The sequence below is a fragment of the Psammomys obesus genome, unplaced genomic scaffold (assembly GCF_907164565.1).
Source record: "Psammomys obesus unplaced genomic scaffold, mPsaObe1.curated_primary_1811, whole genome shotgun sequence".
NCBI classification, from domain to species: domain Eukaryota; kingdom Metazoa; phylum Chordata; class Mammalia; order Rodentia; family Muridae; genus Psammomys; species Psammomys obesus.
In genome coordinates this window covers 14,049-36,307 of record NW_026591975.1, presented here as the reverse complement: position 1 = coordinate 36,307, position 22,259 = coordinate 14,049, and the positions used below count along the sequence as shown (strand labels likewise).

Sequence of the window (22,259 nt, the reverse complement as noted above, 5' to 3'; positions counted from 1 at the left end):
AGAAAGAAAGAAAGAAAGAAAGAAAGAAAGAAAGAAAGAAAGAAAGAAAGAAAGAAAGAAAGAAAGAAAGAAAGAAAGAAAAAGAAGATTTAAACCCTAAGGCTCCATGGATAACATGTGAACATATTTGTACAGGCTGTTAACATAGAGCATATCAAAGAGGCACAGTTCTGCACAGTCACCACCCCAGGCCCCATCACCAACAGGGAGTCCCCCCACCCCCCACGGAACCACACTAATACCCTCTGACACACAAGCAGCCGCCCCTGAGGCGTGGGAATAAGCCTGGGAGAAGGGGCCAAAGAGGCCAGGATGACTCAGGAGGCCTCAGTGGGAGCAGAGGAGGGAAGGAGGGCGGGAAGGAGGCCAGGGCATGTGCTTCTCATCACAGGCCTGGGAATTGAGGTTCCAGCTGGCGGGACAAGGAGACCCAGTAAGGATTCCTAGCTCTGCCAAGACAGGAAACAGAGCCCTCATCTGCGGTCATGGAGAAACTCGGAACTCGGTTTAGAAGCAGAACTCGCCTCAGAGGCTGAGCCGCTCCTACTTTGGAGTCTGACTTCCTTCCCCTCCTCTCCCAAGGGGTTCTGTGTCCATTTCCACTCCTGTAGTAGCTCTGGTTTCACCAGAGACTCAAGTGACACTCAGAGAAGCTGAGCTGCATGCCCAAGGCCACACAGCTCTGAAGGGCTGGAGTTAGGATTCCAGCTCAGGTGAATATGCAGCCTTGGGCTCCATCCCCAAGGCAGGGGCCATGTGAGCCCCAGGGAATGGCAGAGCTTATTGTTGGCTCTGCCTGCACTGACTTGTAGGTACATGGAAAGGCCATCATCGGCTGGGTTGTGGTGACGCTTGCCTGCCATCCAAGGACAAGCAAAAGCAGGAGGATCTTGAGGCCCAGGGCAGCCTGGGCTACACAACCAGACCCTGCCTCAACTACAACAGCATGGGGGTCTCCATCTATAGCTCAGTGGCTAGAGTACCTCCCTAGTCCACAGAAAACCCTGATCTCCACCCCCAGCACCACGAAGGCCAGTGTGGTGAGGCTTGCCGCCCTCACACCTGGGAGATGTAGCCGGGGAGTTGGGGAGTTACCTGGCATTCTTTCATTACATTTGGGGGGCAAGGCTTAGAGCAAATTTCACAGAGAGCCCAAGTTCGCTCCAAATTCTGTAACCAGCACTGTCATTGAACTTGTGGGTTACATGAGATTCTGTCAGAAATTCAAGAAAGGAAGGAAGGCAGGAGGAACACAGCAAGACAGAAGGAGAATGGGAGAGGAGGAAGGAAGAAAGGCAGCTGGGCCACGGCTCTGTGGACAAGAGCATCTCCAGCGCAAGTAGAGCTGAGATCGGTCTTCGGGGAAACACAGGTGGGATCCTTCGAACTTGTAACCCCAGCACAGGGGGAGGGGGGAGAGGGCAAGAGAATCAATCTCTGGCTGCCAGCATAGCTCCAAGTTCACTGAGATCCTGTTTGATGGAAAGAAGACAGGGCAGGGGTGAAGAGAGAGAGCAGGGACCTCGGCATCCTCCTCTGCTCTTCCTGTGTGAACAAGGGCACAGGCACACACGCAGAGACAGACACACACACAGACAGACACACACAGAGACACAAACACCCATAGAGACAAACAGACACACACACACACACACAGACAGACATAGATACACACAGACAGACACACAGACAGATAGACACGTACACAGGCACACACACCGCATAAAATTGCAGAAAGCAAGCAGGAAAGGCAGGGGTTAAGAGGAGAGGAGGGAAGGAAATAAATAAATAAATGGATGCACTTCAAAAAGGCTGAAAAATAAAAACGCAGGTCTGGGCTGCAGCGATGACAGCATGAGCTGAATGTGTCCTCGCTCCTCGTGTGTCAGTACATGTGCCTGGCCTGACACAGCTGTGTGCCAGGTGCACGGTCCCTGCTGGGCACCCCACAACTGCTCCCTGTGCAGCCCCGGCAGCCCCTTGCTGGCCTCTGCCCCCTCAGCTGGGAGCAGGGGCGGAACGTGCTGAGGAGACAAAGTGATTCATTAGAGCTGCTGAATATGCAGATCAGCTGGGGCTTTCCCAGCAGCCCTCTGAGCGCTGGCAAGGGCGCTGGGTAAACTCTGAGCTGAGATCTGACTGGAATTCCCTCCTCACACCTTTGTCAATTAACCTGAAATTTAAAGAGTTGAGTTGCTCATTCATTAACAGGCTTCTGGCTAATGAAAGCATCCGCGTTCAGCTGTGTACTAATCATTCCTTCTCTCCAAAAGGCAAGCCTGGGGGTGTGTGGGGTGGAACTGGAAAACCAAGGAAGATCTGCCCTCAGACCCTGGGCCCTGGTAGTGGACACCCGGCTCAAGGGGTAGAGAGTTTGCCTAGCATGGACAAGATTCCATTCTGCCTCCAGCACTGTATAAAACTAGGCATGGTGGCTGTGAAGCAGAAGCAGAAAGACCAGGAGTTCAAGGGCATCCTTAGCTACATAGTGAGTTTGAGACCAGCCTGGGCTACATGGGACTCTGTCTAGAAAGAGTGTGTGGGTGGGTCATGGGAACTTCCCATCTTTGACTCAGTTCCTTCCCTAATCTTCTGTTAACTGTGCTAATTAAGAAAAGGAATATGTACTGAGGATTTAGCTCATTGGATAGAGAGTTTGCCAGCATGCACAGGCCAAGGAGTCTACCCCAAGCCCTGAATAAAACCATGAGATGGGATAGAATTGCAAAAGCAAGAAAGATCACAAAATCAGTCATGGCAACACATAGAAGCAGGAGGATCAGGAGTTCCAGGTCATTATCCTCAGCAAGCATGAGGCTAGCCTGGTGTACATGTAGCTCTGTCTTAATAGAATATGTGTGGAGTGTTGAGCCCAGCATTTAGTTTTACTTCCTGGTTTTTCGTGCTGGCAGGGTTAATTGCGTGCGGAGCACCTATGTTCATGTGCACCTCAGTGTAAAGGCCAGAGGACAACCTCCCCTGTCCTTCAGTCACCCATCTTGCCTTCTGTGACAGGGTCTCTCATTGGCCTGGAGACTGCCAAGGAGGCTAGGCTGGCCATCGAGTCCCAGAAACCCATCTACCTCTGCCTCCTCGGCTCCGAGGTGACAAGCACAAGCCACCAGGTCTGGTTGTTTTTCACCCGGCTTCTGAGAATTCAGCTGCCTTCCTCAGGCTTGTAATCCAAGCACTGTACTGACTAAGCTGGAGGCTGGGCTGTTTATTGTTGCATTGAGATAGGATCCCATGGGGCCCAGGCTGGCCCCAAAATGAATATGTAGCTGAGGATTGCTACATGCCATACAGGTGCTGGGATAACGAGCAACTGACATCTGGCCCACCCCACGCTGGGGGCGAAGCCAGGTCCTTGCGCACGCTGGGCAAGCCCTTTGCCAGCTGCGTGCCAGCTCCAGAGAGATTGCTTCTCCCAATTCCCTAAGCAGTGACCATTCACCCAGCATTTACCGTGAGTCCCCTAATATAAGTCGCCAAGACACGATTTATTCACCTGCATTTATTTACTTGTGGTGCTGGGAATGGAACCCAGAATCTCGAGCATATCAGGTGCCTGCTCTACAGCAGAGCCACACCCCAGCCCCTTATTTCACGGTGGGAGGGTCAAGGTAGAGCCTCTATCCATGAGTCTGTGCCTAACCCATTAAAAAAAGAAGAAGAAATTATTCTTTTTTAGGGTTGGATTCAGCAGTTAGGAACACTGACTTATTTCCAAAGGTGTGTTTGATTCCAGCACCCTGAAGTGACCCAACCCCCAACACACACACACACACACACACACACACACGTTTTTTTTAGAGGAAGGGTCTCACTGTATATCCCTGCTAGCCTGGAACTCAACTATATTGACCAGACCAGCTTTGAACTCACAAAGATCCACCTGTCTCTGCCTCCCAAGTGCTAGCATTAAAAGCATGTGCCACCATGCCTAGCCAACAAAAATTTTAATTTTATTGATTTATTTATTGCAGGAATTGGTTCTCTCCTTCCACCAGTTGTGTTCCCGGGATTAAATAGTCGTCAAGCTTGGCAGCAGCAGGCACTTACCCACTGAGCCACCCCTGAGCCCTTTACTTCTGTGTCTATAAAATGTCCAGCAGAGGTGGATCTTTGGAAACAGAGACTAGCGAGCGAGGCTGCCCTGGGCTGGAGAAGAATAAGCAGTTGCTCGTGGATACAAGATCTTTTTCCTGGGGTAATGTGAACATCCTAAAATTGTGGTAATGGTATGACAAGTTTGAATTTTGCTAAAAAACCACTTAATTGTATATTTAAAATGAGTGAATTGCATGTTATGTAGTTCATAATTCCACAAGGCTGTTTCAAAAACCTTCATCTTAGCCGACACTATACCAAGCCTCGCGTTGCACACGCTAGGCTCAAGCCCCGCAGGTCCCCGTGGCAGCTCACCCCACCAGTGATATCAGCCTCATCGTAACTGAGATGGGTCTCGCTTCGTGGCCCAGGCTGCTGTCAATCAAAATCCTCTTGCCTTGGTCTCACTATAGGACTTCGGATCTTAGTACAACTGATGCCATGTCAGAGGCACCGTTCTGACCTTAGGACCCAGCACGCAGGCCCCAACACCCATCAAAAGACTACAAAGACCTACTCCATCAAAGACCTGGTCCACAGTCCCGGGGACCAGGAACATCCCTAAATGTACTAATGTTGCTTTTTGCCTTCTGTAGTTCTGCTTCTTGATAACTTGAGTGTACCAAGCAGGATGTGTACTTTTGTACATCAAAAAAAAAAAAAAAATCAAAGAGCTGTGAGGATCGGAGCTGCATGATTTCGTCAAGTCACCTATGCAGCCACCTCCAATGCTATGCCACCATACTTGGCTGTGAATTCCACTTGTGTGTGTGTGTGTGTGTGTGTGTGTGTGTGTGTGTGTGTGTCAGTGTGTGTGGACCATGAAGCATGTGTGGAAGTCAGAGGACAGCTCTGTGGAGTCAGTACCCTCCTTCCACCTTCACATGGGTCCCAGGAATTAAATTCAGGTTCTAAGCTTTTGGTATGCCGAGTGCCTTTGGCCACTTGTCCGTCTCCCCAACCCCCCAATCCTACCCTTTCCCACCCACCATTCCACCTATAACTCAAGTGACCCTGCCTTAGCCCACAACAACAGGAAGCTGATCTCCAACCCCAAACATCTCTCATTTGCATCTTTTTTGAGGTGGAAGAATGAAAACGGAGAATCTTGCACAACGAGGCAAGCTCTACATTAGCTGCAGGCCGGCCTTCAGTTTCAGGTGAATTCACGCAGCACCTAGTTTCCAATTCCAACTCCCAGTTCAATGCTCTCCACTCCAGACTCACCCTGAACTGTCAGCAGACCTCACCCTCTGCTCATTTCACCTTCAACTGTCGCCATGTCCAGTGGGAACCCTTGGATCCATCCTTCCAGGCAAGCAGATACTTGAGGGCCTAATAACTGTCAACAGGGAGGACTCCGGCTCAGCTGCAGAGTGCTGCCCAGCATGCATGAAGCCCTGGATTCCGTCTCCACAAGGGCAGTACCCAGCTGTGGAGGCGCAAGCCGGGGATCCCAGCACTGGGAAAGTGGAGACAGGAGGATCAGGAGTTTGAGACAATCCCTGGCTGTGTAATTATTTCAAGGAAGACTGTCTTAAAAAAAAAAAAAAAAAGGCTATTTTCAGCTTCTACAGTTGGTTCTTGGATGTTTGAATCTTTTTGCTTTGTTTTTGGATCTTTGAGTTGGGGTCTCTCTATGTAGCTCTGGCTGTCCTGGAACTTGCTGTACAGACCAGGCAGACCCAGAACGCACAGAAATCCGCCAGCCTCTGCCTCCCGCAGACAGGGAGTAAATGCATACACCACCATTCCTGCCTGGCTTCAATCTTAAATTGTTATTTTTACATTTGAGTATGGGGGGCGGGGAAGCACAATGCGTATAAAGGTCAGAGAACAACTTGCAGGAGCTGGTTCTCTCCTGCCATGTGGGTTCTCGAGATTGAACTCAGGTTGGCAGTATTGGCCTCCATGATTTGTATCTTAAATGTCCCCCAAAGCAAGCCAATTGTGGTGGCCCAAGACCTTAATCCCAACACTTGGGAGGCAGAAACAGTTGGCTTTCTGAGTTTGAGGCCAGCTTGGTCTACAGAGGGAGTTCCAGGTCAGCCAGGGCTACACAGAGAAACCCTGTCTTGAAAAACCAAAAAATAAAGTTAAGCCAGTAAGGCGTTGCCACCAAACCTGAAGACCTGAGTTCAATCCCTCGAACCCACTTGGCAGAGGGCAAGAATTAACTCCTGCAAGTTGTCCTCCAACCTCCACACACATCCTCTGCCATCCACACACATCCTCTGCCATCCAAAGACATGCTCTGACCTCCACTCCACACACATGCTCTGACCTCCACACACATCCTCTGCCATCCAAAGACATGCTCTGACCTCCACACACATGCTCTGACCTCCACACACATCCTCTGCCATCCACACACATGCTGTGGCATGGCCCACCCCCACCTCCATCCCCAACAAATGAAACCTTTTAAAAAGAAGAGCACAGTTTCTTGGTTTATTCTTAAGATGCCAATTTTGCCCTGTGGCCTGGGGAGGAGGGGTGCACAGTGGACGAGGGAGGGTAGAGATCCTTCTGGAATCTCTCGTCATATCCCAGACTCCTTCAACAGGAAGCAGATTAAATAGACCACAGACCATTCATTCCCTTTTTCATACAGTTCCCAGTTATGAACAGGGCAGCACCATTTAGGATCCTGATTTGTGCCCAACAGCTTGGTCCCCAGGCTGCTTGGGGACATAGGAGTTGGGCAGAGCGGGGAGGGGAGAATGTGCAGAGCTGGGTCACGGAAGCAGAAGGAAGGCATATCTATCTCAGGGGCGGGAAGTCCTGCTTTGATCTTGCTTCACCTAGTACCAGAGAAAGAATAGGAATGAGGGGGAAGGGTCCCAGCCAGAGATCAGGAGGTATCCAGTGCTTAACTATGGGAAGGGGTAGCACCAAAAGGTGAAGAGGGCGTCACCGATGGAGGGACGAGAGGCAGGTGACGGGGCTTTCAGCAGCTCTGAGGAAAGAACAGACAGAGCTGCACAACCCTGGATCCAGAGTCCCTGGTGATCAATAGAACGGCCTCAAAGCCTCAGCACCAAGCAACCCCTTGTGGGGCTCCCTTCGACTTCCTTCCCACCTCAAAAATTCAGCTGATGAAGCAGATGGGGCCAAGTTCAAACCCAAACTTCTGGTTCGTCTGGCCAAAGTCAATGGCGGCCACATCCCACAGAGGCAGAAAACCCGCACGGGAAGAGCTGAATTCAAAGAGGGTCTTCGCCTGTCCTTTCCGGAGCTGGCCATAAGAGAGCAGAGAGGGTGAGTTAGAGAGAGGGTGAGGGGAGGCTTCCCGCTCCATCCTAGCCAGCCCCGTGGCCCCGTGGCCTTACCCGGCAGCCATCATGGGAGACCTTGACGGTAGCTGCTGTCGTCTGGTTGGAAGACAGCTCTTCCCAGTTGGTCCCTCGGAAGCGGATGGCGTACCTGTAGTCTCCCGTAGCTTCATCCAGCCAGGCCACTGAGTTCTGGCAGGAGTAAGTGAACCTCTGATAGGCGGCAGCACTCAGCAGCTTCAGGAACGTCAACTGGACCACGTTTACTGGGGAACCATCAGCATCCACATAGGAGAACTGCAATAGGGCAAGGTAGTGTGAGGGGCTTCATCCGCCCACGCTCCTGCTGAGGAGCATACCTCCCAGACTCGGTCCACCTGAAGTCCACCAGCAGACCTGACACTTCTCCCAAGTCTCAAGTAGCCCTAACTAGTCTCCAATTCCTGATGTAGCTAAGGATGGCCTTGAACCCCCGAAGTTCCTATTTATGTGATGCTAGGAATGGAGCCCAGGGCCTCATAGAGAAGTGCATGTCCTCATCTGTCTACCCTGTTAATCTCACACCCAAATTCCCACACCAGTTCCCACCAATTCTCATGCCGCCCTCCACGTCAGTGTTTGGCAACTCACCTTCTTCCCTCGGCGGAAGGTACTGTACCAGCCTCCAGGCTTTTCTTTGGACCAGGAGGCCAGTTTCACCTGGGGGAGGATGGGAAGGTCATCAGGAACCAAACCAAGGCCTCTCTGCCTCCTCATACTGGAAGTCGTGGATGGTGGGTGCCATAGGCGGCGCCCTTGGAAGGGCACAGCAAGGGGGGCTGGTGGGTGGGTCCACAGCCCCCTCACCCCCACATGAAACAACTCCTAGGGTTCTCTGTGGTGACTGGATACAACCCAGGGCCCTGCCCACACTCAAGTCCAGGGGACAGAAGGCTTGGTACTGCTAGAGAATGGAGCCCCGGGGCCATGCATGCTGTTTGGGCTTTGGGGATGGAAACCAGCCACTCCACCCCCATCCCCCACCGCCCCCTCCTGTACAGGCCTGGCAAGTACTGGGGATGAAACACAGAGCCTTGTGAATGTGGGCAAGTGTTCTGTTGCTGGGCAGCACCCTTGCCTGAAGGTATGGATTTAGGTACTCTACCACAGAATGTTACTTGACACAGGCAAGAGGGCTCTCACAGGTGGCCAGGGATGGAAGAGGTAAGAAAAAGACAAGACGGTTTCATTCACTCACCATCTCAAACTTCTTGTCCGGATGGAGACAGGTCTCACCTCCCGCCGTGAAGTTGCAGAAAACCTTGAAGGCATCTTGTGCGCAGCCCTGATTGGGGTCAATCCAGTATTCTCCTGCCAAAGAGCCAGACCCAAAGGATCAGTGGATACAAACGCTGCAATGCTCACCTGCCCTTCCCTGGAGGGGCCCAGACCTTACCATCTGGCAGGTGTGGGTGGTTGCGGTGAAGCTCGTGGCACGTGAGGCCTGGGCGCTCGGCTGTGCCTGGAGGTCGCTGCAACTGCTCCAGCTCCAAGCTCAGCGAATTGAGTGAGGCCATCACCTCCTCCAGGCCACCTTCCGGGGTGTCCAACACGGATCGGCGGCGCCTTCGCAGGCCATGTGGCTCAGCAGGGGGACCCTGGACTCAGAAGGGAGCAGGAACAAATGAGAGGAAGAGTCGGAGATGAGCAGAGAAGACAAACAATGGGAGGCAGACAGATTCAGAAGAGGAAGGAGAGGAACGAGAAGAGGAGGAGGACATGGGGAAGAGGGGGAGGAGAGAATGAAATAAGTGAAATAGAGATGGAGACAGATGGGTAAAAAGATGGAAATACGGGGTGGGGAAGATGGATGGAACAGAAAGAATCGAGGGAGATAAACCCAGGTCAGAGCCCACAAATGGCCTCACCGGGACTGCCACAACCCCCAAGCTCAGACTGTCTTCGAGCGACTCTTTTGAGTATTTGTTTTGATGCAGGGTCTCATGTACCCCAGGCTGGCCTCAAACTCACTATGTAGCTGAGGCTAACCTTGAACTCCTGATCCTGTTGCCCCCACCTCCCCAGTGTTGGAATAGCAGGAATGCACCACCATTCTCGATACTGTGCTCCTCCCAAGGCTTTCAAGGAACGGCATTTTTGAGCCACAGACTGGAATACTGCCCTGGGTTCTGAGGGACCCAACAGGAATACCCCAAGCCCGATTCTTGCCGTCCCCCAGATTCTGGGAACTCACCGGGGGCCCAGGAGGACCCGCTGGTCCAGGGTCTCCACGAGGACCAACAGATCCCTACGAGAGAGGTCACGTTGGAATGAATCCTGCCTATGGAGACTGGTTAGACCTGTTTCTACCAACACAGACGCACGCACTTACGCCTAAACATATCGGTTTACTTGCACATATGTGTATACACATGCATGTATAACTGTGCATACACACACCCGTGGATACATATAGACATGCACATGACCACTCTAGAGGCCTCCCAAGCTCCCACACGAAGCTTCCCACATTCAAATCCCCATTACGGCCCCCTGCTTTCCTCAACACAACCCCCACCATTCCTGACCCTGCATCCCTCCTCTAAACCAGCTCTTTCTGAATGTTTTTCTCCCTGCCCAGAGCAGGGCACACACACGTATACATGTGTCCACACTTTCACATACATGCGCGTGCAAACACACACACACACAGGGCCCAAGAAGAGACTCCCACTATCCGGTGCTAAATAACCCTAAGCTCTCTGTACTTCCTTCCCTTGTCCTCTGAAATCAACACACAGTCTCCTGCGAGCCACAGCTTCTTCAGCAAAGCTATTTCCTTTTACAGAAATCAAAACCCTCCTACAACGCACAGCACCTCCGATTCCAAAAATGCTGAACACAGGATGAGTGAGCAAATGAACAAAGGGAAGAGGCTGGAGGGTGGGGTGGAGAGGAGTGGGGAGCTGGGACGTGGAGGCCTGGGGCAGTGGCACTCACCAGAGACCCCTTGGAGCCCTTCTGTCCCAGAGGGCCCTGTGGGAAGACATAAGGAATATGTCCCAATGCCACCCGTCCCGGTGACCTCCCCATTCCACCAAGATCCCCACACTCACCAACACACCTGGGGGCCCAGGGTGACCTAATGAGCCAACAGGACCAGGAAGACCCTAGAACAGGGACATTGGGGTTAGCCCTGTTACCCAGACAGCTTTCTACACACCTCTAAAGCCACACAGACTCCCAACTCCTCTGGAAGGCCCTCAAGTGCCCACGCATAGCTTCCTACACAACAGTCCCCAGCTACAGGCCCCCATTCCCCTAACACAGCCCTCCCCCATCCGGAATCCCAAACCCTTCAACTGGCCCCCTTGAACACTTTTCCCCACCCCAGACAGGGCACACACTCACAGCGTCTCCCTGGGGGCCTGGCGGGCCCTGCACTCCTGGCAACCCCTGATCGCCTTTCTCCCCGGCCTCCCCGGGGGGACCAATGAGGCCTATTAGCCCGATGTGGCCCTGAAAGAGAAAGCATTGAGAAACAGACACGTTGGCTTTTTTCTTTTTCTTTCCTCCTGAAACCTGGGAAGGAATGAGTTGCGGGGCCAGGAAACGCCCAATTCTCCCAGGCCCCTGGCCAGGGCGGGAGGTAAAGGTGAGGGAGATGTGGGAACCACAGAGGGAAGGCTGTTTTACCTTCTCCCCCTTGAGGCCAGCATCTCCTTTCAGCCCTGGGAGGCCGGGTGGACCCTGGGAAAAGGTGAAGTCCAGTTTGTGAGTCCACGGGGAGGTCTACCAGGGAACCACCCGGTAAATGCGAGTGACCAAGGATGGGGGCCACCAGATAGTCAAGAGACAAGGGGGGTAGTGAGAAAAACAGGGGCGGGAGAGGGATGGCTGAGGGTGCCAGGGGTCAGGAACGGAGGGAGTGGTCAGGATAAGCCATCAATGGAGGTCAGCGCAGAGCACCAAGATGGGGGCTGCCATAGAAGGCGTGTAAAGGCTTGGTGTGCGGGATCAGTGCAGATCATAAAGATAGAGGGACATTACAAACAGATGAATGGCAGCAAGGGGCTAGCCTGCACCATCAGCACCACTGCCCACTGGATGCCCTTAGGTGCCTACTGTGATTTCAGAGCTGTAGCCACAGGGATAGAGAGGTCTCTTACCAGCGGCCCTGGAGGACCTATCAGCCCGGGAGGTCCCAGGTGGCCTGGTTCACCCTGAGGAGGAGACAGAGCAGAGGTGTCTGGTCTCCACCAGCACCCAGTGGGAACATTCCCCGCAGTTGGCTCCCCAACTGTGAGGAGGCCCCAAACTAGAAGCCCCGTCCGTGCTGCCCTTCCTCATTTCCACACCACTCACCACAGGACCAGGGATTCCTGGAAGACCATCAGGCCCAATCCGTCCAGGGGGCCCTCGAGCCCCAGTGGGGCCTGTCCTGCCTGGGGGCCCATCAGGACCGGCATCTCCCTGAAATGGATGTGGGTGGGACTTCCTGCTGGGCACTGATGGGCATCCCCAGGGGAAGGACCACAGGGCTCACCCCACAGGCGTGCTCACCTTGGTGCCTTTCTCCCCTTCTCTGCCTTCTGGACCCATGCGGCCAGGGGAGCCCTGAGGAGGGAAAGCATGAGGGGCATGAGGGCCGCGTGTGGGGCATTCAGGTTTATGTCAGGAGAGGGATGTGTGTGGAGAGCGAAGCTATTGTGCTCCCGGAGACGAGGTTGGCATAAGACCATCACTCACCCGCTTGCCAGGGAGTCCACGGGCACCAGGCTCCCCTGAAGCTCCAGGTGGCCCCTGTTTGGTCAAGAGCAGCTGCAGCATCCGCTCAGAGCTGAGGACAGTCCCATGGACACCACCCCTCCCCCTCCGACCATCCCAATCACAGGGGCCCCTGCTGGTGCCTCAGGCACCCCACTCCATCACAGCTCTGCACACTCCCAAGCACCACACCCCTCTGCGCCCCACTCACCGGTCCCCCGATATCACCAGCATTTCCCTTCTCCCCTGGGATGCCATCCAAACCCTAGGAAGGGGAGACAGTGGGAGAGTCTTGGGATAGGAGGGGTTAAGATGATAATGGAGGGGGTGGGAGCTTGTCCAGGTTTAGGGCCCATGGGGGGTAGATGGAGAGACATTTAGGGCTTGGGCTACAGGGAAAGTTTACACCCACCGGAACTCCAGGGTCTCCTGGGGGTCCTAGGTCGCCAGGGAGTCCTGTGGGACCCTAGAATAAAAGCTGATTGCTGAGCACATCTCACTGAGGAGGGACTTCTTCACACACCAGATTGTGTCCCCAGACCAGCTTCAGGGTACATATCACAAACACAAACTAAAGGGCTGGGATTTTATATTCAGGCAGTAAAGTGTTGGCTGTATTCCCAAGATGCTAGGTGTGGGGCCAGCAGGAGGGCTCAGCTTCTCTATTATGTCTTCATATTTGATTCATTTATTTATTTATTCATTCATTCAGTCAGTCAGTCATTCATTGTTGCATCTATTCATACAGTCTTTGTCCGGGTGGCTCAGGGAATTAGAAAATAGAAAGAAGTGGGGCTGGAGAGACGGCGCAGTGGTTGAGAGCCCTGGCTGCTCTTCCAGAGGAACAGGGTTCCATCTCCAGCACCCACATGGTGACTCACACCCATCTGTAACTCTAACTCCAGAGGATCCGACATCGTCTTCTGACCTCTGCACGCAGCAGACACACATGTGGTGCGCAGACATATGAGTAGGCAAAATACCCATACACATAATATTTTTTAAAAACGGAAAAGAGAAATTAAAACAAACAGGAAGGACAGCTATCTGGCCCGGCCTGGGGATGAGGTTTTAATACCACAAGGGCCCACGGTCTCTGCTCTGTCTCCTCCCAGGGCTTACCATGTTCCCCTTAGCTCCGTCCTCTCCAGGGGGTCCCTTCTTGCCTGGAGGTCCAGCAGCCCCTGATGGACCTGAATCCCCTTTTTCGCCAATTTCGCCTTTGGGCCCCTTTGCAGAAACAGAGATCAGAAGTCAAAGGTCAGAGTGGCATGGTCTCTTCAGGTAACAAAGATGAGTGCATGTTGGATAAAGGTCCTTGCCTTGGAAGCCTGACAACCTGATTCAATCCTCAGAGCCCATGGCAGAAGAGAACAGACCTCCAAAAGCTGATCTCTGACCTCCACACATGCACCACACCCTCACACACAATAATAAATACATAGATATTTTTTTAAAGATTAAAGGAAAGCACCCCTGTGATTAAAAGCACATACTGTTCTTGCGGAGGACCCAAAGTCAGCTCTGAGCACCCATATCAGGCAGCTCACAACCACCAGGAACTCCAGCCCCAGGGGAATCCAAGGCCATCTTCTAGCCTCTGTGGGCACTTCATTTGCAGCACATCACACACACACACACACACACACACACACACACACACATACACACACACACGGACTCAGGTAGCCTAGGTAACCCAAGTGCTACAGGCCACAGAGCACTAGAACTAGCTGGGTCAGGGATGATGGCACAGTCATCGTCTGTCCTAGCCTGTGTGCTGTTTCCAGGTGCATTACAAAATGGCCCCACTTTGGGCAACTTTACAGTTGACCTTTTCAGTTCAAGGTCTGTTCCTTGGACTTAAACCCCTAGCTGTCTCCCCAGCCCTGCACCCTTATGCAGTGGGCATCCCTGAGATCTTCCTCGAGGGAGCATCCTTCATCAAGATAATCAGGGACAGCCATTGGTCTATGGTCAGGGAAGCTCTAAAGACTGCCTAGAGGTCATGCTAGCGTGAGCTGCTCGAGATCAGCAGTTCCTTCTGGTGGGTACAAGGACAATGCTCTGTAGGGACTCACAGGGATGCCGGGAATTCCTGGGGGTCCTGCGTCTCCAGCATCCCCTGGCTCACCCTGTGGGAAGCAAAGAAAATAGAAGGAGATCATCCCACTGACAGGCAGGGTGGAGGGTCCCCATACAACTGTGGCCAATAGGAACAGTCCTTGTACCCTCCATCCTGGACAAGTTCAAGTTCTCTTACCTTCTCGCCCACAGCGCCAGGCTGTCCTATTCCCCCAGGCAGCCCTGGGGGGCCCTGGAGAGACAGCGAGAGGAGTATGAGTCCCTAGAAGTGTGGCAGACCCACAGAGACATTCTACCCATCCTGGAATTCTCACCTCTGATCCACTGGGCCCAGGGGGACCCCGAGGGCCTGGTGCTCCATGGGGACCCTGTTGAAGAACCAAATAGTGTAAAATGAACCCCCACGACTCCACCAGAAAGACTACAGTAGCCACAAATAGCCCGTAGGATGTGTGTGACCCTTTAGACGACAGAGCTCCCAGATGGACCAGTGGCCACTCCCATTCCCTCCCATCTTCCATCGCCCCAGGGAGTTCATACCATGGATCCCACATCTCCGACCTCTCCCTTTTCCCCCGGAGGGCCCGGCAGCCCCTGTGAAATAAAGAGTGAAATGTAGCTGGTGAGGTGGCCCGTTTGGTCAAGCAGCTCTCAAACAAGTGTGAGGACTTGAGTCTGGATCCCTAGAGCCCGTTCTCAAAAGGCCAGACACACCAGAGCTCTCCTGCAACCCCAGCGCTGGGAGGCCGTGACAAGAGGACCAACGAACGCCCCAGCAGCCAGTGACCAGATCAAGGAACTCCAGGTTCAGTGAGAGATGCAGCCTCAAAAATAAGGTAAGGAGGGCTGTCGAAACGGCTTAGTGGGTAAAGGGGCTGGCCACAGAGCCTGGTGGCCTGAGTTTGATCCCTGGGATCTACATGGTAGAAGGAGAGAACTAACTCCTGCAAGTTGTCTTCTGACCTCCACACACGTGCTGCGGCATGAATGAGCATGTGAGTGCGCACGTGCATGCGCTCGCGCACGCACACACATACAATGTTAAAAGAAAGGTTAGTTGACTAACAGTAGAAAACCGTGTCGACCCTCCTCCTCCGAGTGCACATGCCTACATGACAACCTTCATCTCTTAATTTGTATGTTGGTTTTGAGATAGAGTCTCACTCTGTAGCCCTGGCTGTCCTCAGACTCACAGAAACCCACCTGCCTTTACCTCCCGAGTTCTGGGACTAAAGGCATCCACCATTACATCTGGCCCTCTAAGCTTTTCATCTTTATGTATCACTAAGACACAGAAATGGCCACACACACACACACACACACACACACACACACACACACACACACCACAAAGATTAGAGCCCCGGGTAAGAGGATCAAAAGGTGGCACCCCAAACTCACACACCTACCTGCAGGCCTGGAGGACCAATTACACCTACAAAACCTCGGACTCCATCATCTCCCTTCTGCCCAAAGAGGCCAGGGGGTCCCCGGCGACCCTGAGCCCCATCAGCACCCTGTGAAGATGGGGACAAACACAGTTGATGTCAAGGTTGTAGACAGGGTCAAAGGTTGGGACTGAGGCTAAGGGATAGGATCAAATTTGGTGAGAGTCAGGTTTTAGTTTGATGTGGTGTTCAGGTGACATTTTGAGTTAATGACACATGCTGAGTCAGGGTCATGGCTCATGTAAGGTTATGAGCAGGGTTTGTAGGAAGTTGAGATGAATTTTAGGGCTAGGTTGGAAGTTATGACCTAATATGACACTCTGACCTGGACAGGTCATTCTTCAGTGACAGGGTTCCTAAGAGGGAGGTGGCCAGCAGATGAGAAAATAAAGAAGACAGAGAGCAGGGGTCGGGGTCTTGCACAAGCTATGTCTTATGCTAAGTAAGCTTACTAAGTTATACAGCATCTTAAAAAAAAGATTTATTTATTTTATGTATGTGAGAGCTCTGGCTCTGTCTCCGTGTACCCCTGCATGCCAGAAGAGGGCATCAGATCCCAGTATAGATGGTTGTGAGCCACCATGTGGGTGCTGGAAATTGAACTCAGGACCTCTGGAAGAGCAGACAGTGCTATTAACCACTGAGCCATCTCTCTAGCATCTTATATACAGATGGAAAATGGGAGAAGGTCAACAGAAAGCTGTCACACTTCAGAAGAAAGCCGGAAGAAGCTAATGAGTCGGTGTTGCAAAATGGGGCACAGGGTCTCTCAGGGACATCAGCACACAGCAGCCTGGGGACTGACAACCAAAGCACCTTAGGGTGGGGAGAGTTGGATTCTCAGGATCCAAAGCCACAACTCCTTCAAGGCCGTGGTCCCAGGCCACAGCCAGCTCTGCCAACCATGTTCCTGGTTTACAGGAAGATCTACATTCTTTCTCTAAATATCAGGGCCTCAAGGAAATCCTTGGATTAGGCTACTCAACAACACTCAAAAGTTCCTGTAACCTTGAGCCCAGAATCTATATGCTATTTTGAAGCAGGCTCTCATGGGGCCCAGGCTGGTATCAAATTTATTTTATACCTGAGGATGACCTTGAACTCATCATCTTTCTCATCTTTTTGCTTCTACTTCCCCAGTACAGGCATGGACTACTATGCGTTGGCTCCAGGGTGCTAGAGTTGGAGCCCAGAACTTTGGGCATGATAGGTAAGCATGCTGCCAACTAAATCACATCACCAGCCTCCTTCCAAGATTACACGTTGATAGTATTTGGAGGTAGGGCCTTACGAAAGTACTTAAGATCAGATGCAGTCGTAAAGGTGGGGCCGAATGATGGAGTATTAGTGGCTTTATAAGGAGACACAAGAAAGGACCCAAGTTTACCTACTTACTAGTAACACACTATGTTATGATAAAGCAAGAAGACTCTGGACAGATGCCAGCACCACTATAAAGGACTTCCCAGCCTCCAGGACCATGAGTCACCCAAATAAATTATTTGGCTTTAGTGATTTTTGCAACAGTAACATAAAATTAACTAAGACGAGGCTAGAGTCTAATTCAAAGTTCAAGTCCCCATTTGAGGCCAGCATTGGAAGGGGCAGACCTTGTTGGGACAGACAGTAAGAATAAGGGTGAAGTAAGCTAGGATTTGCTTAACTTGAATATTTTTGTTGGATGAAGATCAAAGCGGAAGCAGGCTGAGGTGGGATTCAGGGTTGGAGTTGGGTTTATCATGGGTGTTGGCATTGATGGAAGACCAAGGCTGGGCAAGGACACAGGGATTTTATTCAGGAGAGTGACACACTGTCTTCACTTCAAGGACCCAGGGTATAGTCACCAAAGTTGGGAGCACTCACCGGAGGGCCTGGGTGGCCTGCTGGACCCCTTATCCCTGTTGGTCCAGGAGGTCCCTGAAGGGGGAAACAAAGTGGAAAATTCTATCAGAGCTGAGCATGGTGGTGCAAGCCCGTGATCCCAGCACTCAGGAGTCAAGGACAGCCTCAGCTACATAGCAAGTTTGGGGCCAACCTAAGTTACATGAATTCTTCTTTTATCTGAAACAAACAAGCAAACAAAACTCACCCTATTTGTTCTGGGACTGAAATTCTGAGAGAAAAGCTGCTGGCGCCAGGCCAAGGCAGATTCTCACCATGAAGGGATAGAGGATTTTGAGGGCAAGAGGGGCCCTCAAAAAATAATAAGTTTTTATTACATTTATGTATTTTGTGTGTGTGTGTGTATTCATGTGTGTGGCAACTTATGAGAGCAAATTGTTTTCTTCCACCGTAAAAGTTCTGGGGCTGGAATTCAGGTCACTGAGTTTATTGGCAAGCCCTTTACCCCCTGAGCCACCTCACCAGCCCTAGAGGACTCTTTCTTACTGTCCTGTGTGCTCAGGGCTCAAACAGTGTTCAAGTAGGGCTCTTTAGCCACTCAGTGCCAATGAGCTAGGTGCCAAGACTGGGCCAAGCAGGGCAGGGATCGCAGGCCACCCATGAGCATCGTACCCTCCCTAGGCTCCCCACTCACCGCATCTCCTTTGTCTCCCTTGTTTCCCTTGTGGCCAGGCATCCCTACTTCCCCCTGTGGGACAAACACATCAGGAAGTGTCCACCCCCGTCAGCCCCATCCTCTCCCTGCGCTGTCCCTCTCCCTGGCCCTCTCACCTTGTCCCCTTCCTCACCAGAAGGCCCCGCAGCTCCTGGGGGCCCCTGAAGCCCCGGAGGCCCTGGAATACCATCTTTGCCAGTGGGACCAGGAGCACCCCGTTCTCCCTGGTGGAGGAAAAGGAAGGAGAGATATTAGAAGAAGAAGAAGACACAGGCGAAACCATCTGTGCAGCAGTATCTTTAAAATTAAAACTAGGGCCAGGTGTAACAGCGCATGCCTGAAATCCCAGCACTTGGGAGGAAGAGGCAGGTGGATCTGTGTGTAGAAAGTGAATCTAGGATAACCAAGGCTACACAGAGAAACCCTGTCTCAAAAAAATCAAGAAAGAAAAAGAAAAGAGAAGAAAGAAAGAAAGAAAGAAAGAAAGAAAGAAAGAAAGAAAGAAAGAAAGGAAGGAAGGAAAGGAAAGAAACTTAGAGAAGACCCAGGTTCAATTCCCAGCACCCACATGGCAGCTCACAAATGTCTGTAATGCCAGTTCCAGGGGATCCGACACCCCCACACTGACATACATGTAGGCAAAACACCAGTGCGCATAAAATAAAAATAAAGAAACTATGAAATTGTCTGTCTTAAAGAGAGCTCCTTAAAGGTCAGGATATAAACAAGCTTCAAGTCTCAGAAAATGCCTGGAACTGACAGGGTTCGCCAGGCTCTCTCCAGTTCACAAGTACTGGGGAGAGAGTCTGTGGCCTGTCAAGCTGCCAGCAAATTGTACTCCGCTCTTCTGAGGCATGAGCCAGGCTGGTGGCTCACTCAGTGATGCAGCTACGTTTGAGTCAGTCTGGTTTTGTAAGTCACTCCTCACCCATTCACTTGTAAGTAATCCCAATAAGCTCACAGCTTTGTTAAGCTGAACTTGGGAGAGGTAATTTTATGAAGTGATTTTTTTTTTATTTTAATTTTATCTTTAATTATGTATAGACGTATGTGAATGGGTGAGTATGTGCACACGAGTGCAATTGCTAATAGAGGCCAGAAGAGGGCGACAGATCACCTGGAACTGGACTTACAGGCAGATGTGAACCTACCAAAGTGGATGCTGGGAACTGATCTCAGGTACTCTACAAGAGCAGTAAGGGCTCTTATCCGCTGAGCCACCATCTCGCCAGCTCACAGAAACAAGTTCTTTGGTCAGATGTTGCTCTCCTATCTGGACTAGAGTCCAGATGCTTGTTCATATCTCTTCCAGAAAAAGCCACCCAACAGACACTTACCGGGGAACCCTTCTCGCCAGCAGGACCAATAGGGCCTTGCCCACCACTCTGGCCAGGAAGCCCAATGCCACCAGAGGGGCCCACAGGACCACGCTCACCCGGAGAGCCCTGGAAAAGGGGCAGAATGAGAAAGTGACAGGGCTCTGGGCACCATTGCTGTGTCTTACACACAGCCAGAGGGCACCTCTGAGCACTATGGTAGGATCCTCTCCACAGGCCTCAATGGCTCCCACCTTCCTCAACTTGAGGAGCACACAGCCCTGAATGAACTGCCCCCATCACCATCCACCGTCTTCTCTTCACTCACGCACCTAGCCACACAGACCTCACTGTTCCTCAAACCTGCAGGGCCTGGTCCTGACCTGGGGTTCTTTACACACGCTGTTGCTTCTACCTGGAAAACCATCCCTCAGCTCTCCACATGGCCCCATGCTTATCTCCTCCAGGTCTGACTCAGTCAAACCCAGAGCTAGCTGAGGTGCTTATCCTGCTTACCAGCTTCCTCTGGGGACCCCTTGCCTCCGGCTTCCCAGTCTGGAATTAAAGGTGGCCCACCACTCCCGCCCGACATTCACGCCGGTGCCCGGGCTCTAAACTCGGATCTCCATGCTTGTGTGGCCAGCAATTTACCCACAGAGCCAGCTCCCCACCCAGTCCTCCGACCGCTGGGAAGCGTCTCGGCTGAGACTCGGGTGGTGGGCGTCAGAACTGAGTCTGTTCCAGGCCCTCCTTCCCCTAGAGCCCAGGCTCCATCCTGACGCCCTCAAGTCCCCTCCAGCCCTCTTCCCACCACTTACATTTGCTCCAACAGGCCCAGGGGGCCCCTTGTCACCCTTCAAACCGATGGGTCCCTGGGGGAGGAAATGGCCAGTCAGAAAATCTCCCAGGGATTCCAAGAATTTGCCTTCACTTTTGGCGACCCTCATCATTTCCAGCCTTATCTGAAGGTGGACCCCGAGTTCTGTAGCTCTGTCCGCTCCAGGTCTGTGCCACTACCATGTCTGTGTGTGTGTATGTGTGTGTGTGTGTGTGTGTGTGTGTATGTGTATGTAAGCATGTGTGTGTGTGTGTGTGTGTGTGTGTGTGTGTGTGTGTGCTCACACCTTCCGTGGCACATGTGTCAAGGTCAAAGGACAACTAGCAAGAGTTAGTTCTCTCCTCTTCTATCATGTGGGTCCTGGGGATCCGTTCATCAGGCACGGCAAGCCCCTTCCCCTGCTGAGCCCTCTCACTGGCCACCGCTAACATCTTTATCCAGGGCACCCTCCTGTTCACCATCCCTGTAGCCAACTTTGAAGAGCCTTCTCTACCCCACAGCACCACACTCCACTCCAGTGGACTCTCCAAAGATACTTACTGGGTCTCCGGGGGCTCCTTGGGAGCCAGGGAAGCCCATGGGCCCAGGTGGCCCCTCCTTCCCGGGGGCTCCCAGGGGTCCTAGTTCACCCTGCGGGAAGCCAAGGCATGAGGTTAGCCTCGGAAATGGGGTGTCTCTCCCAGTCTCGGACTGCTCCCAGCTGCTCCCCACACAGTGGGAGGCCCATGGCATGGGGCAATTTGTCCAAACTCTTACCTTGGCCCCTTCTCTGCCTTCTGTGCCTGGCAGACCTTGTTCACCAGGAGGTCCAGGGGGCCCTGGGGGCCCCCTCTCGCCTAGAGGCCCCACGTCCCCCACCTTTCCCTGGAAACAAGCAAAGGACATCTTGAGCAGCCTGGGGATGGGGAGTATGCCAAACCTCCAGCCCATGTGTTCCTCAGGTGATGAAAACGGGGGAAGGCTGAGGAGGTCCACTCTGACCTGAGGACCAAGGACACCAGCTGGTCCAGGAGGGCCTGTCTGACCTTGGAAGCCCTAAGGAGAGAAACACAAAGGGGTGTCACTTGGGAGGAAGAAAGGAGAGCCCAAGGGACCGGAGAGAGAGCTCAGTGGGCAGAGTGTTCTTCATGCAAGCAGGAAGACTGGAGTTCAGCCTTCCACCCTCCATGCAGAAAGCCAGCTGTGCTATCCACATTCCTAATCCCCGTGCTGGGGAGGTAGAGACCAGGGCCTCACTGGGGGTCACTGGCCAGCCAGTCTAACCTAGTCAGTGAGCCCCATGTTCCGGTGAGAGGCTCTGTCTCAAAAAACAAGGTGGAAGCCAGGGAGAGGGCTAAGTGAGTAAGAGCATTTGCTATTCAAGCAAGAGAACAAGAGTTCGAATCCCCAGCACCCATGTAAAAGCCATGCCTGTGACCCCAGCAGTGGAGACTGGAGACAGGTGAATCTCGGGAATTGTTGGCCAGCCAGCCTAACCAAAACGGAAAGCTTCGGGCTCACTCCTAAGGAGCAAGATGGGGAGAGATAGAGGAAAATCCCAGCATCCTTTTCTGGCTTCCACATGTACACCCACATGAACTCCACCTCATACACAAGGGCCCATCATGGTCAGGAGTCAGAGGTCAAGGGTCACTTACCAATTCTCCTCTTTGCCCAGGGTGGCCAGGTATCCCGTCTTTCCCCTGAGGACCCTGGGGAACAAGGTAAGAGGGAACGAAGATTCAGAGCTGGAGCCATCCTCCCTTGTACCCCTCCCCCAATGACTCCGGGTCAGGGTGACATCACTCACTGGGGGGCCCTTTGGTCCAGGGAATCCTGGGGGACCTTGCAGACCAGGGAGACCCTGAAATGGAACCAGAAATCATTACCTCATCCCTCCTGAGT

The 22,259-nt window shown here is 52.5% G+C and overlaps 1 protein-coding gene across 3 annotated transcripts in view; it reads right to left on the bottom strand.

Annotated features, from left to right (window-relative positions):
- Nucleotides 1–6,550: 6,550 nt before the first annotated feature.
- LOC129680744 (collagen alpha-3(V) chain-like) overlaps nucleotides 6,551–22,259 on the bottom strand; it is a gene marked incomplete at its 5' end in the record, with an annotated part of 29,653 nt that continues 13,944 nt past the window's right edge. Inside the window, 33 exon segments of one of the 3 annotated variants that reach the window (XM_055612484.1) lie at nucleotides 6,551–7,069; nucleotides 7,193–7,348; nucleotides 7,443–7,682; nucleotides 8,016–8,084; nucleotides 8,623–8,735; nucleotides 8,821–9,022; nucleotides 9,619–9,672; nucleotides 10,365–10,400; nucleotides 10,481–10,534; nucleotides 10,776–10,883; nucleotides 11,061–11,114; nucleotides 11,534–11,587; nucleotides 11,730–11,837; nucleotides 11,928–11,981; nucleotides 12,114–12,167; nucleotides 12,343–12,396; nucleotides 12,544–12,597; nucleotides 13,254–13,361; nucleotides 14,213–14,266; nucleotides 14,395–14,448; nucleotides 14,531–14,584; nucleotides 14,757–14,810; nucleotides 15,626–15,733; nucleotides 17,528–17,581; nucleotides 18,201–18,254; nucleotides 18,338–18,445; nucleotides 19,559–19,666; nucleotides 20,356–20,409; nucleotides 20,916–21,005; nucleotides 21,132–21,239; nucleotides 21,357–21,410; nucleotides 22,013–22,066; nucleotides 22,165–22,218. In XM_055612484.1, coding sequence (XP_055468459.1) covers nucleotides 7,202–7,348; nucleotides 7,443–7,682; nucleotides 8,016–8,084; nucleotides 8,623–8,735; nucleotides 8,821–9,022; nucleotides 9,619–9,672; nucleotides 10,365–10,400; nucleotides 10,481–10,534; nucleotides 10,776–10,883; nucleotides 11,061–11,114; nucleotides 11,534–11,587; nucleotides 11,730–11,837; nucleotides 11,928–11,981; nucleotides 12,114–12,167; nucleotides 12,343–12,396; nucleotides 12,544–12,597; nucleotides 13,254–13,361; nucleotides 14,213–14,266; nucleotides 14,395–14,448; nucleotides 14,531–14,584; nucleotides 14,757–14,810; nucleotides 15,626–15,733; nucleotides 17,528–17,581; nucleotides 18,201–18,254; nucleotides 18,338–18,445; nucleotides 19,559–19,666; nucleotides 20,356–20,409; nucleotides 20,916–21,005; nucleotides 21,132–21,239; nucleotides 21,357–21,410; nucleotides 22,013–22,066; nucleotides 22,165–22,218 — 2,625 coding nt within the window. 3 annotated transcript variants of the gene reach the window in all.